This window comes from Lichenostomus cassidix, chromosome 12, assembly GCF_008360975.1.
Source record: "Lichenostomus cassidix isolate B80296 chromosome 12, HeHo_3.0, whole genome shotgun sequence".
In the NCBI taxonomy this organism is placed as follows: Eukaryota; Metazoa; Chordata; class Aves; order Passeriformes; family Meliphagidae; genus Lichenostomus; species Lichenostomus cassidix.
The window spans coordinates 19,392,014-19,406,450 of record NC_139493.1 but is presented as its reverse complement, the minus strand read 5'-3'; the positions used below and the strand labels follow the sequence as shown (position 1 = coordinate 19,406,450).

The 14,437-nt window shown below is 43.8% G+C and overlaps 1 protein-coding gene across 5 annotated transcripts in view; it reads right to left on the bottom strand.

Moving 5' to 3' along the window:
• FBLN2 (fibulin 2) overlaps positions 1–14,437 on the bottom strand; it is a 100,992-nt gene that overhangs the window by 19,049 nt on the left and 67,506 nt on the right. For 4 of the 5 annotated variants that reach the window (XM_085073130.1, XM_085073131.1, XM_085073134.1 and 1 more), the window contains 7 exons: positions 13,971–14,082; positions 10,851–10,980; positions 6,380–6,566; positions 4,745–4,951; positions 2,668–2,784; positions 2,119–2,220; positions 630–770 (listed from right to left, as the gene is read on the bottom strand). In XM_085073130.1, the coding sequence (XP_084929256.1) occupies positions 630–770; positions 2,119–2,220; positions 2,668–2,784; positions 4,745–4,951; positions 6,380–6,566; positions 10,851–10,980; positions 13,971–14,082 (996 nt within the window). The remainder of the gene's footprint in view (positions 1–629; positions 771–2,118; positions 2,221–2,667; positions 2,785–4,744; positions 4,952–6,379; positions 6,567–10,850; positions 10,981–13,970; positions 14,083–14,437) is intronic. The other variant, XM_085073135.1, reaches the window with a different exon arrangement.

The window sequence follows — 14,437 nt, the reverse complement described above, 5'->3', positions numbered from 1 at the left end:
AGAAACTATTTCATAAGCTGAGGCCCTGGCTGCTGGAAGCAAATTAAATCCTCATAAATACACTTGTAAAAATTGATCGAATTCTTACATGAACTCAAACAGCAGCGATGATACAGCAGAGTTCTGATGCATCCTTGACTTTTACACAAAGAAATTCGTGCCAAAATCAACAAAGGACTCGTGTGAATTTTAAAATCCCATCCCTTTGGAATGGATCTTTTCCAGTGCCCAGACTCACATGGATTCTTGAGCTGTATTTCTGAAGTTTTGTTGTTGGGTGGTGTCTGGATCTCAGCAGTACTGGCCTGTCCAGAGAGATCACCTGCTCTGTTCCCTTAGCTCAGTTTGCAGCCATCAGTGCTGCTGTGGCCATCACATCTAGGGGCTCAGGGCTTTTGCACAAAGTGATTTGCATCCTGAGAATATATTGCTAGGGAAAAAGCCAAACAGCACACGACTCATGAGGTGAAGGGGCTGAGCAAATGGTGCACATGTGTTTGTACTAACTTGTTCTGAAATGTCTGAAATGCAGAGGTGGCCAGAGAGCCTGGAGCACAAATGGTTTGAAGGTGTTGCAGAGCATGGAGAGTGATGATGCTGTGGTGAACGGCGTGTACCTCTCATCTTACCAACACATATCCTATGCCTGTTGGGAATAAAGCCCTCTGCACACATCCCACTGTGGTTGACACAGGAGAATGATCCCAGTGTGTTCACACATAATTGTCCGCTGGAACAAGCGTGAGCACCTGTGAGGCACTCATCCAAATCTACAGCAGCACGTGGCAGCCAAAAGGGAAAAACAGAACTCTATTAGAACAGTCTCTGAAATGAAACAACATTTCTTTCACGCTGGAGATGCCGAGATGAAGTGTGCTGGAGCTTCCACATCAGCAGCAGGCTGTAATACATGCAGTGTTACACTGAAAATAGGGCTGGAATAAACCCTTGGAGATCATCTCGTCCTTGCTCACACTCCTGTACTTTTACCATTCCAGAAAGAAATATCTTTAAAAACAGGCAGGCAGTCACACAGAGACAGTGCACACTCCTCAAAGGAAACCTGTTCCAATTTTCCTGTAAGCACCACCACCCTTACCTTCAGATCCTGACTTTAACGGAGATTATAAATGTCCCTTGCTAACATTTAAACTCACTGCTTCCACTGACATATACAAATTTTTTCATTTCCTGTAGAAAAACGATTGCCTTGAAATGTCCCTTTTGATTCTGACATTAATTAATCAAATTAGCTTCCACCACACTTGAGTAAGCAGTGCCCTGTGAATACTTCATCTGGTGATATTAAAATCCCATTTTCCTCACAGACTGTCTGGAATTTCATGAAAATGATTTGTTATTCAATAAGATCTAAGATTAAGAGCGATGTGGATCATTTGTGAGCAATTCTGAGCATTGGGAGCTCCTACTTGGATTTCACTGTTATTGCTCCCATACTAAGAGATTTATAATTAAGGTATGTCACAGGGCATTGCTTCTGACCCCCAAATCTGCCCTGGGCAAACATACCCTTTGTCCATTTAAAATTTATGTAATGGGAGTGGTCATGATGCAGCTTTGGAATTCACTGCTCATCACTGGGCCAGAGCTCCAGTGGCCAGTGCAACACCTGGAGCTGGATCAGCTCCCATGGCATGTCCTTCCTCAGCTGTGAAGCCTCACTGAGTTCTGGCTTTCAAGGCAAGAGGAAATAAAACCAAACAGAACAGATGCCAGGGCAGAGCTGTGCCCTGAGGGTGCCCCAGGACAGCAAAGGTGCCCACGTCCTGCTCAGTGCTCCTGTTGTCAGCAAGAGAAGCTGCAGGTCCATAGCTGTGCAGACAGACCCTGGGGAGGAACCTGAGTGGGAAGAGAAACCAAAAGGGCTAAAAAAAAAGCCTGGAAAAGAGCACCAATGCAGGCTGGCCTCCACCTGAAGTCGCCAGGTAACAGCCACGCTGTGCTTCAGGAGGTATCTGTGAGACAGAACTGGGATCTCTTGCGCCAAATGGTCTCTGCTGACACTGCAATTCAAAATTCTGAAAATGAGGAAACACCTAGGGGTGTGAGGTATACAAACATTTAACCATGTCTCTGTGGGGAGCCCAAACCACTCACCTTCACAGGAAACCCCATCAGCCATGAGTGTGTACCCAGCCATGCAGGAGCACACAGCATTTCCTTCCACGATGTTGCAGAGGTGCTTGCAGGGACCGTTATCTGCACAACACAAAATTGCAAAATACATCAGGACCCCCCAGCAGGGGCCAGCTGCAGTCACACAGATCAGGGCAGCCAGGCACAATGCCAGTTTAGCCATGGGGAATCAGTCTGTAACCACCCTGTCCAAGCAGCCCTAAGCTCTGCTTACAACCCTCCTGCTGCACACAAACACATACAGGGCACCTCTACCTGCACTGCTCTCACTACCCTGCACAGCTGCACTGCCCTCCCCACACTGAGGAGCAGCTGAGGAATAACCCTGAAAGCAGAAAGCAGCCTCAAATTACTCCCTCAGCTTCCCCCTGACAATTCCTCAGCCTTGTGCCAGTGGTAACAAATTAGGCTATGCACTGAAATCAGACTGGTGAAGGGGTGAGTGGAGTTTCATTCTGTCTCTAAACATTCCTCACTCACCTGCATCTGCAGCTCACACCTCCAACATACCTTTGCACTTGTCCTGCTCTTCCTGCAAGGACACCACGAGGATGGGCTGGGAGGGAGAAGCTACTGGAGGGATGGTGGCTTCAGCTTCCAGCCTGGTCACCTGTTCCCTGTCAGGATCTGTAAGGCAAGGGAGGCAGAGAGCATCAGGCACAGCACCATCCCCACCAGACGCCCCTCAGCAAGGGGTGGTCCCATCCACCCCATCCCATCATGGTTTGGAAGAGGAAACAAACATCATGGATACAGATCAAGGAGCCTGGCTGGCAATAACTTCTGTGAAGTATAGCAGTATCTGAATAAACCAGAAAGTGCTAATTTTATTTTTAAAACACTTGCAATATTTTAAATACAGTTGCTGTCTTTCATTTGGTATTTGATGGAAAAAGAAAATCCAGACCCAAAACAAGCCTTTGACCTCATTCTGTCCATCCAATTTCAATACAGACAAACAACACCTTTACAAACACAGGATACTTTGGAATTACTTTTGTACAGCCAAGTGGAAAACATGACAGCTGCTGTCTGCCACTAATCTTTTCAACAGCCAGTAATGTTAAAGGTATCAGAAGAAAAAGAGCTCTGTTACATCAATAACAGTAACCCAGTTTATCAGTATCACCAAAACAGAAGCCTCAATCCCTAAGGCTGAATTCTTCCTTAAAAGGGATGTGTTCTGTTCCCGTTGAGTTCAAGTGTCACCTGGAGCAAAGTGTAAGTCCCCAAACAGTGACAACCTTAAATGACTAAGGGTGATTGCAATGCAGGTTTAGGGTATGGGAAGAGTGATTTCCTTGAACAAATGAAGTCAGCACAGACACACAATGGGCTATGGCACAGAGAAACAAAAGTCATCTGGTCATGGCACAGCCTGAATGATTTCCCCAGGAATGCCTGAGATGTGCACAGAGAGGAAAAAGGAGAACTGAAAGGCCACTGAGCCCCACTGCCAGGCACAGCACAAATGGTTCAGCCAAGCAAAGCCACTGAGCTTCCCAAGCACCTCCCTGAGCCAGCCCTCAGCCTGGCACAGGATTGACATCACCAACCCTCCCTGCCCTTGCTCTTCCCGTGCATCTCTGAGGTCCCACATGTGTCCCCTGCCCCCCTCACAAGCCCATGCCCCAGCTGAGCTCTGCAAACCCCTCTGCACCTCTGGGCACAACCATGAGCACCACAGTCCTGCAGATCTACAAGAACAAGACTACCAAGACAACAAAGCAAAGCAAAACAAAACCACGAACATGCTCCAGGTGAGTGATCAAGCCAAATTTTGCAGTGCTAAAATAAGAACTTTTCTTTGCCTCTTTTGGATAAGGCTCCTTTTCCAGAATTTTAGTATAAACAGATCAGACTGCTGCCACAGGAACAGTCAAATGCATTATTGAGGTAAGTGCTGTAACACCAGGTTGAGAAGGATGCCATACAGCATGCTCATTGTTTGGCTTGGGCAGAGTATTAGAAGCCTAAGGAATTCTGTCATTGGATGGAAACGCTGATTTTGCTCTGTTAAATAACAGAAAGCACTTGTAACTAATATAAGGTTTCAACTTTCTGGGTTATCTGATTTGAAATCTTGCCATTGGAGAACTCCACACATCAAAACAATTACAACACAATAGACTTTCTTTTTCAGACTTCCACCACACTAGATAAATTTAGAGTTTGTTATCACTGAAGGATGTTAATGATTTTAGATAAAAATCAAAGCTGAGGAAGCAATGCTGTCTGTCTGAACTAAGTTTATCAAAAGAAAAATTAACTGTGAAATGCAAAATTACTCTGAGAAGAACAGGTATTTTTTGAAAAATCTTTACAAATCCTCTTCTGAAAAGTGCAAACACTCTTGATTTGACCATATGAAACATCACTCTTGTCTCATGCCACCGAAACACAAAAATAAGGCATAATTAAGTTTCCTAAAAAACTATTTTCCTTTACATTTTAAAATTTCTACAGAACATGTCCATGCATCAACACCCATAAAAAACCTCAGAGAAACTGCAGAGACACCAAAGGAAAGCTTGGTGGATGAGTGCAGGTGGCACAAAGGTACTGCCCTTCGTGTCCCTTTTGTCACCTGGAGAGCAGCTGGTGCCATCCTCCTGCAGTGTGAATTCTGGGAAACATGAGCACTTGTAGGAGCCCACGGTGTTGATGCAGAGGTGCTGGCAGAGCTCTCCCCCGTAGAGGAGACATTCATCCAGGTCATCTCCAGGCAGGTTATTCGACAGCTCCGCTTCATTGCTGATGGACAAAGCTTCGTTGTGATCTTCCCTCTCTGAAACTACAACACGACATCTCTGACAGGTGTTTTGGCTTTTGGACTGGGCAGAACGGGATGTTTGGTCACACAAAGGCCGGAGAAAGTCAGAGCTACCCAAAACAGTTACTCCAAGGATAGGAACAAAGGAACCCATCCTGGAGATAACACCCTTGTGCTGAAGTTCACCTCCTCCTTCCGTAAGGCTGGAGGGACACATTTCACAGAGCCACTGAGGAACCATGAGACCCTGGGAGGTCACAAGCTCACCTTTCACACAACTGCCAACCCCATTCCTATTGACCTTTGAACTAAGGTGCATCTGAAACTGACTCCACAATGAATTTCAAATTTCAGGAGAAGAAGTTAACCAGTTGGTTTGGAAGTTTTTTCCAACACCACAATTTGTTGGCTCCTATATTAGCATTACCAACAGCTGGGGAGTCACTGAGCAGTGACATGGCTGTCCTTCCTTACTGCTTTTACACAGCAGCCAAAGCACCACCTTCTCCCATTCCTGACCAACGCTGACAAGACTTTCTGTGATATTAAAAGTAATCCTTAAGCGAGTTTCTCATTCAGCTTTTCTTTAACACACACAGGGAAAGTTCCTTGCTCAGTGAGGTCTCAGTTGGATAGAAATAAACCCTTTCACTTGCTGGTGAGAGAATAAACACAATTAGCTCATGAGAAGAGAATGGACCACAATTAGCTCATGAGAAGAGAGCTGCATCCCAGCATATACAGGAAGTCACCACAGAACTCATGGAAGACAGGGGGGTAGAGAGTGATGCTGGAGGGAACGGGATCTTAGGCTGAGAGAGGAACATGGCTGTCCAAGCTCCAGATTTGCCACATTCCCTTTGTGTCAGGCTTCTTTGGCTGCAGGCTTTGGCTGAGCTCTTCAGCATCACTATGTTTGTACCTTTAAAGAGTAAAAACAAACTCTCAGTGCTCTGGGGCTTCTCCAGAGTGTGTGAGGAAGTGCTCCAGTGCTGTGAGCTCACAGCTTCCTCCAGTGCTGTGAGGAAGCTGCCATGATGTTCTGCAGTACAGCTATGAAATCTACTCCCAGGATGTTTCACTGATATCATAATCCATGGGATTACTTTGCCTGGACAAAACTATCCTTTGCTTTATGCAGAACCTTTCACGATTGCTCCTGCCCAAATGCAACTTCAGTTTGCTTCTTACTGAGGGCTCTGGACTATGTGACTTGGGAAGGAAAACACAAAAGAAACCAAACTGCTGAAGAAGGTCTATTTAAGGATCAGAAACATCCACACATTCTTTGCTTTTTCCAAACTGCTTTAGGAATAAGGAAATCTATACTTGATCTGAGAGGAAAGCAAGAGTCCTCCCAATGCACTGCTCCTTCCAGCACCTCCCTGAATGTCCGTGTGAGACAGAGCCCTTGTCTGCAACATCTCCCACGTCCAAATGGACACTTACCCTTCTCAGGCGTCACTGTTGGCAAAGGCTCAGGATGCCGTTTTATCTCTGGATGGATGAAGTGATCTCCCCCTTCACAGCAGGACAGCATCACGTGGCTGCAGGGGTAGCCCAGGTTGATGTTGGACTCGCAGGTTTTCCCCTCACTCCTCAGCCTCAGGCCCAGGCTACAGCAATCACAGCATTGCTGCAAAACCAGGGCACTGTCAGTAATGAGCATTTGAAAGCACTGAACAAGCTGCCAGGACAGTGGTGGAGTCACCATCCTTGGAAGTGTTCAAAAAATAATGTATGAATGTGACACTTGAGGACATGGTTTAGCAGTGAACAGGGTAGTGGTGCTGTGTTTACAGTTGCACTTGATGATCTTAGGGTCTTTTTCCACCTTAACAATTCTATTCTGTGATTTAACACAGCTTCAGGGATGAGCCCACACACACCTGGAACTGATCTGCACTTTCCTAAGCCGTGCAGTATCTGGAAAAGCATTTGGACTTCAGACAGTTGCAAATATCAAAGCTTTACTTGTACTTGTTTTTGCCATTGTGCATAAACAGGCCAACTGCAGCCACAACAAACACAAAGTCTGGCTGTGCTGATGATTTCGGCAACTCCACACGTCAGGAAGGAGGAGTCCTGCAGATCAGCTCCTCCCAGCTCTTGCACACAGGCCTTGCTTGTGCGTGGTATGAACAAAAACTATACACAAAATACTACAGATCTGTAACTCTTTGCATAAGAGCTCAAAAAAGGTCAGTTTGAAGCAATGTGACAGGAATTGGGAACATCTTCCATGGATATGAGGACCAGCAGCACCTGAGCCCTGCCAGGTGTCAGTAAAGGCTCTCCTCTCTGCACTACTGCCCTGCAAGCCTGCTATGACCTTTAATTACCTGACTGTGCTGGACAGCATCCCACTGAGACAGTGGCTGGAGGGAGGCCAGGGTGTATTTTATGAGTTGTTTGCCTTCCTTTTCCTTCCAGAGAACATCTAAACAGCAGCCTCACTGACACATTGATCTCCCACCTCTCGCAGTTTGCTCTGCTGCAGGTGGCAGACAAAAACCATGTGGTGCTTTACGCAGTCACAGACAAATCTACTGCTCAGGCCACAAAAGTGTATCAGATAAATGACAACAAATTCAAAAACTCATATTGTGGATGCACAGTGGATACCTAACCAAGCAGAGAAGCTGAGGAACTGTGAGTCGCTGCTGCAGAGACAAACAGGGGTCATACCTGAATTGGAGATGCCTTTGTGGATTTGAATTTAAGTGTCTTCTCACCCCTAATTTATTTATTTATTTTAGCTATAAATAATGGCTGTTTCACTGATGGAAAAACACAGTCTCTTTCCCTCTGCCACTCCTTTGATAGCCATCCACCCCCGTAGCACTCACAGTCTGCAGTTACACTGAAACTCTCTCTGAACCCAGAGAAGTGACTTCAGTCTGTTCAAGTATTGAGCCTGTTCAAGTATTGAGCCTGTGAAAAGGTGTCAAGACTAAGCAAACGAAGGGCAGGATTCAAGCTGGCAGCAGGAGCTGTGTCACCAGAAAGCCCAAGGCCAGAGCAGCAGCAAACCCCACTGGGTTCCCAGTTGCCAGGAGGGAGATCCCTGACCTTGGCAGGGCAAATAAGAGGGTTGTAAGGGCTGGAGAAGTATGGAAATATGGAAGGGATCACTTTTCACGATGAGAAACCCGAGGTGGGCATTCCCATTGACCAAGAGCCTGTCTCCAGCAGGGAAATGCATCCACTGCCAGCTCAATGCTCAGAAACTCTTCTGCCAAGTCCCCTTTTTCAGGACTCAGAGCCGGCAGTGGTTCTGTGAGCATTTCACACTCCATGCACAGCCCTGCATGTTCAGCCAGCACTCATGGCTGCAGCTCATGTTTTATGGCCCTGCTTCCCAATCTGAAAAATCCCCAAACATCATAAACAGCAGACGTTACTCACATTTGCAAATATGCACAGCCATATGGAGCTGCCCTTATGTGCCCAAATACGTTTGTGAAAAATTTACAGTATGGGTCTTGAAGTGGATGAATTATTTTGCACACTAGATAGTCTAAATCATCTTTTCAAAAAAAGTATTAAAAAAAATAAATCTAGTAATAATGAATTGTGGTCATGCTAGAAAAGGGAAAATTCCTCTTTCCATCCTCCCCAAATCCAGAACCCTTAAATTCAAAATTTTATTTTAAAAAAATTGTTTTCCGTTTTTTTTTTTTGTTTGTTTGTTTGTTTTTTTTTGTTTAGCTCAATTTTTTCACCTTCAATATGGAAAATAGAAGAAATTCAAGATGACACATTACTGAAGTACTGTAAAATATGCAATATTTGCCTTGAAGACCCTGGCTTCTTTCAGTCATAGTTTGATTCTCAATTTATCCCATGTGCAGGCATGACAGAGAGTATTAAATCACTCATACATCTTTCGGTTCACATATTTTCCAGGTGAAGAAAATTGTCTCATTTTCCAGTGGAAAAACTTGTTCATTGAAAAGTTCCTTCTCAAATGCAAAAATTTGGAATGCCTCAACCTTCTATTAGCTACTTTCTGAACTTCACAGGAATTCTACAACTGATTCAATAGCAAATATGACTACTTTTACCTTGCAATTGAGAAACATATCATGAGAACCATTCTTTTGTTCACAGCTTTCTGTATTCCCCTCAAAACTGTCTCTTCTGGAATCCAGTATAATTGAATTTACCATGGTGGTGTCTCAATCCACTAGGAAAAATCCCTAATTGTGCTTCTTGTATTAGAGTAAATAACAATTAAAGCACCTTAAGATTAGGTTCCATTCCTGGATCTGAAAAATCAGCACTGACACATTCACCTTGAAGCAAAAGGAAGGACCCCACATCCAAATGCCTGAAGACCTACAAATGTTAGTAACCTGGAGGTAAAACCCTGGCTTTTGGCAGGACAGTGTAAATAACTTGCTGGTTTGGGGGGCAATCAGTGAAACTTTCCACATTCCAGACAAACTTTTTTGATTTATGCCACAGCAATTACTAAGAGCAGACAGATCAGGGGAAACACCACTATAGACTGTCAGCACCTTCTGCCAGATCACCTTTGAAACAATGTTTAACCACAATAAAATTAGAAAACCTTTCTTGTAATACAAAGCATTAAAAAGCAATACAAAGTTGGATTACTCTGTAGTACAACAGTACATACTGTAATTCTAAAGTAACACGAAGTCTTGACAGTCTCAATATTTCGTAATTTTTTTCTAGCAGTAGCTGCAATGACTCAAGAGGTAAATGAGCTAAATAGGTGAGCAAAGCTGTTCAGTAACTGTACTGTTTCAGACAGTTTCTCTTAAAGGAAAAATCCCATTGGAACTGGCATGAGGAACCATTCCACGAAAGTGTTTTGTCACTGGTTTCAGCTTAGGCAGGAATGATGGAGTTATCCCTCCCCACCTCTTCCTGAGGAATAGCATGTGTAATCAGACTGACTCTACGGCCTGGCCCTGCCTGGCATGCAAATGACCCCTGGTGAAAATCTAAGAATAACAATTCTGTCACATTTCAGACATATTAATGTCTTCTCCTCAATGCACAAATTTTCTTTTCACTCTAATGATAGACTTCAGACCCAAATTAATAATAGTTCTGAAGATGACAAATCAGCATAGCTAATTAAACCTTAAACTCTGCAGTGGATGTCCACGTTCTCTGCTTTTCCCAGTGAACAATTATCTGTGAGGATCTGTGATGTACAAGAACAGATAGAACTAATCAGGTTCCTGCTGAGCCGACGGAAGCTGCACTTAAGCTGAGCTATAGCTGTGTAAATTATGATCAGAGGGAAATGAATTCTGAAATGCAATGTTCTGGTGAAAACAAGACAAGCGAGCTGCTGAATCTTCAAACTGGTTTAAATTGGTTTGGCTCCACTGATTCTCATAAAGCAAATCTCATTTATCTAAGCAGAGGCTATGGCTCAGGATTTGTGATTTGTACTGTCCGTTAATGGTTTGCCTTTATTTATGAACAAAAGCTTCCATCATCATCTAAATGCTTGTTCCTCTAGTTCAGCATTGTGTATAACTGGGAAAGGGGGCCACAATTCAACACTGGAGCCAGGCAAACTGTCCAGTAATAGGTTTCACATTATATCTTCAATTAAGTTTTGCCCCACCATTTTCTAAATTCTTCTACACTATAGATATAAAAACTGAAATGGACTTTTCAGCTACTTACAAAGTGAGGAAGCAAAAGCAATACAGCCAGTTAAGTCTAAAAAATGGAGATGGAAATAATTCAAAACCACATTGCTGTGAAGTTTAGAAGGGGCTGCAAACTTGAATGTAAACAGCACCACTTCACCGCCACATTCCTGCAACTTCATCTTTCCCGTTCTCCATAGCAATGGATGAACAAATTCCTGCTAACTGCAGGAAATGAGGGCACCTAATCCACTCGAGGAAGCACCAGAGCAGCTCACCTTATAGGAGGAGCCCGCGCAGGGATCGCTCTCCTCAGGGCCACACGCATCTCCCTCCTTGGCAGCGATCATCCCGGCCAGGCAGCTGTTCTCCCTCACCGTGGAGACACAGCACTGCTTCTGCGCGATCCTGCAAGGGCCAACGGCACGTTCACAACACACTGCACGCATTTATCCCCCTGACATGTGCAAATGTCCCAGAGGCACCTGGCCTGTCCCAGCACTGGGGTGGCACCAGCACCAGGGCAGTGCGTGCTCCCTGTGCTGGCACTGCTGAGGTACCTTGAACTTGGGGTCAGTTTTGGGCCCCTCAGGACAAGAAAGACCTTGAGGGGCTGGAGTGTGTCCAGGGAAGGAAACAGAGCTGGGGAAGGGTCTGGAGCACCAGGAGCAGCTGAGGGAACTGGGGTGGCTCAGCCTGGAGAAAAGGAGGCTCAGGGGGGACCAGTACATTGGGCAATTCAGAAAAAAAAGGAAAGGGATGTCTCTTATCCTAGTAGAAACTATGCATTGACAGACACTTGGCTGCTTTTGCAATACCGATGGTCAAGTGTCACCTTTATACTGATACTTTTATGCTGGATAGAAGTGCAACCGGGAAACAGGGGATTAAGTTCGATCACAGGAAGTGGATTACCACCTCCATGTGCTTTGTTTTCAAGAAAGTTAGTTTTCTAATCCAGTATTAATTGCCAGCTGGAGAAAAACAAATTTTTAAAATAATGCATGTAAATCTATTCAAGCACCGGTAGTGTAACTATTATTGCTTACATAAGACATCCAAATTTTCCACAAAAATTAAAAAAAAAACCAAACCCAAACAACTGAAAGTTATTATTGTTTGTAGAAATGAAAAAAAAAAAAATTAGATGCATTTTCGTATGTGCAAAGTGTTTTCTGTATTTCAACACTGAAATCTATATAGACCCATGTTCTTCTGAAATGGGACGTTTAGCCAGGGGAAATTCCTGGAGCACTGGGGTATCATTGGCCGTTATTTATTTTATTTTAAGTATTTTTTAGTATTTAAAACAGTATTTTTAGCATTTTAAATAGTATTTTTTAGTATTTAAGTATTTTTATATTCATGCATTTTTCACTTATCAGCACAGCTCAGTTAAGCTCTTCTATCACCAGAAATGAATTGGGAACCAACAGTGTCAATCACATTCTCTTGTTTTTTTCTGTTTCACAAACCTACTCTTTGCAGACCAGATAAATGAGTTGCTGGTTTGAAGAAGATTCAGAACATTTCTGCTTCAGGGAAGGAGTTAATGAGTCAAGATCAGTGAGATGACTCAATGCATTAAACTGATGTGAGTCTCGAACTGGGACACGGTGTCAGCAAAGAGCAGGACCCATGCTGGGACAGCTCATGCAAATGCCACCCAGATAAACACTGTTCTGTTATGATAAAACACATCAATTATAAGATAAAAACTACTGTACTGAGTCAGATAAGATTTCATCTAGCCTAACATCCTATTTCTGATGCAGCCAGTGGTACAAGCTCTGGAAGTATTTTTACATCAGATTATCCATTGATTATCTAAACATTTCCTGTAACTTGCTCTAAGCTCAGTCATCAAGTTATTGCACCTAATCTCTTGTAGCCCCAGTGTCCATCCTGCAGTGTGGTTGGTCACCACACAGAGACAGGCCAGGTTGGTCCTTGAATGCCCAGAGACATCAAGATACATCAAGAAGTAGCTTTAATATTAAAGTTTTTACCACCTGAACAACCCAAAATGGCATTTGGAAACAACAGACACCTGAGTCTGCAACCTCCAAATAAACCACGGAAAGCAGAACAGGGGAGGCTTCGTTCATTTGCATGAACTGAGAAATGAATCCTTCATCACAGTGATGGCCACTTGTAAAACCCAAACATGTACAGAGAACTATCCTGGCAGAACAGGAACTAATTTTTGAGATTAGTATCTACTTTCTATCTACTCCCATCCCAGGAAGTGTCCAAGGCCAGGCTGGACACGGCTTGGAGCACCCTGGACAGTGGTCCATGGCAGCGATGGGACAGGATGAGCTTTAAGATCTTTCCAACGCAAACCATTCTGGGATTTTGTTTCTACTTCTTACAGTCTTCAGACAGTGAGTTGAGGTGGTGCAGACTCTTGGGACCTGCAGGACTTGCATGTTCCAGCACTGGGGCTGGAGAGGTGCAGGGTCACCAGCCCTGCTCGCTGGCACATCTCCCAGTGGCAGCACCAAGTTTTTGTCCTTGCTTTCCAGTCTCTGAGGCCACATATTTGAATATTTTTATACATTAAATGTTTTCTTTAGACATAATATTTATAGGTGGGCTTAAATCTTTGAAACAGGGACACACAACTGAAATTTTAGAAATAAGACAATTGAACCCCTGATCTCTTATTCCTTTAAATCTCAGTAGGTTCACAGGGACTGAAACATTTTAGGATCTGGCTTTTTCATCTAAAACCAGTCTCAGATGTGCAGGTGCAACTCATTAATGTCGTGGATTTGCACCTACTTAGGCCAAGGCTGGAATTTTTTAATCTGCCTTTACTTCACAGACGGTTGGTATGTGTCAGTTATGTCATGCCAGATCCCAGTGGGGAGGATTTTAATCTCTCACTAACTTCAGAAAGGTGCAATGATACTGGATTTGATAGGACTGATTATGCCAAACTATTTTAATACTCCAAATGACAGGATCTCTCTTCAAGAATGTGAGTCTGGAGCAAGTTTGTCTTCATCCCTCCTTAAGGCCTGCCCCAGACAAGTGGGGAGGGACAGGGATGAACTGCAGCTCATGGAGTACTGGGTCCATGTCACCCTGCAGCCACCCTTGTTCTCCTGCTGTGCAGAGGGAACCTGGCACCCTCTCAGGGCAGATGCTGCTCCGCTCGTGTGAGAGACAAAAAAGAAACCCTAAAAAGCTTTTGTTTGGATTACATTTTGGACAAATGGAGGGGGAAATCCTTCCTTCTAATTTGCCATAACATATTGCCAGTCTACCAGTAATTTAGAGAATGAATGACACAGTTCCCAGTCTCCTGGACATCCCACAAAGGACATTTGATTTCTTCTCAAGGACCACTCTTTATGTTAACCAAAAATGTTCAGTTTTACCTTACGTACCTGCAAATATCACCATCCGTTCCACTTACAGGGATTTCTGTGCACTCTCCATTGTCTATGGCCCACTGCTGTCCAGCTCCACAGCAGCTCTCAATCAATTCTTTCGTGGAACCTGTATAAAACATACACACAGATTTATTTAGATTTTTTTTGTATGGAATGGATTGGTTTTCATTATTTTATACAGTGAGATCTTTAAAGTAATGATAGTTCAGGGTAGGTTTTTCTCCCCTTCTTTCCATAATTGATTTGGTTATATGAAAAAAAAGAAGATGACTGAAACACCTTAACATAATCTATCACCTAATGATGTCTTTCAGGGGGAAGAGCAGAAGGAAATTTGAGTTTTAAATGCAATAAATTACATAATTGGTTTGAGAAAAAGTCGGTATTTGACAACCCTGAACGAAGAAACCCTGAAAAAGCATGCTTGGCCACTGGATGCAAGTTTTTTATTAAGTAATTAT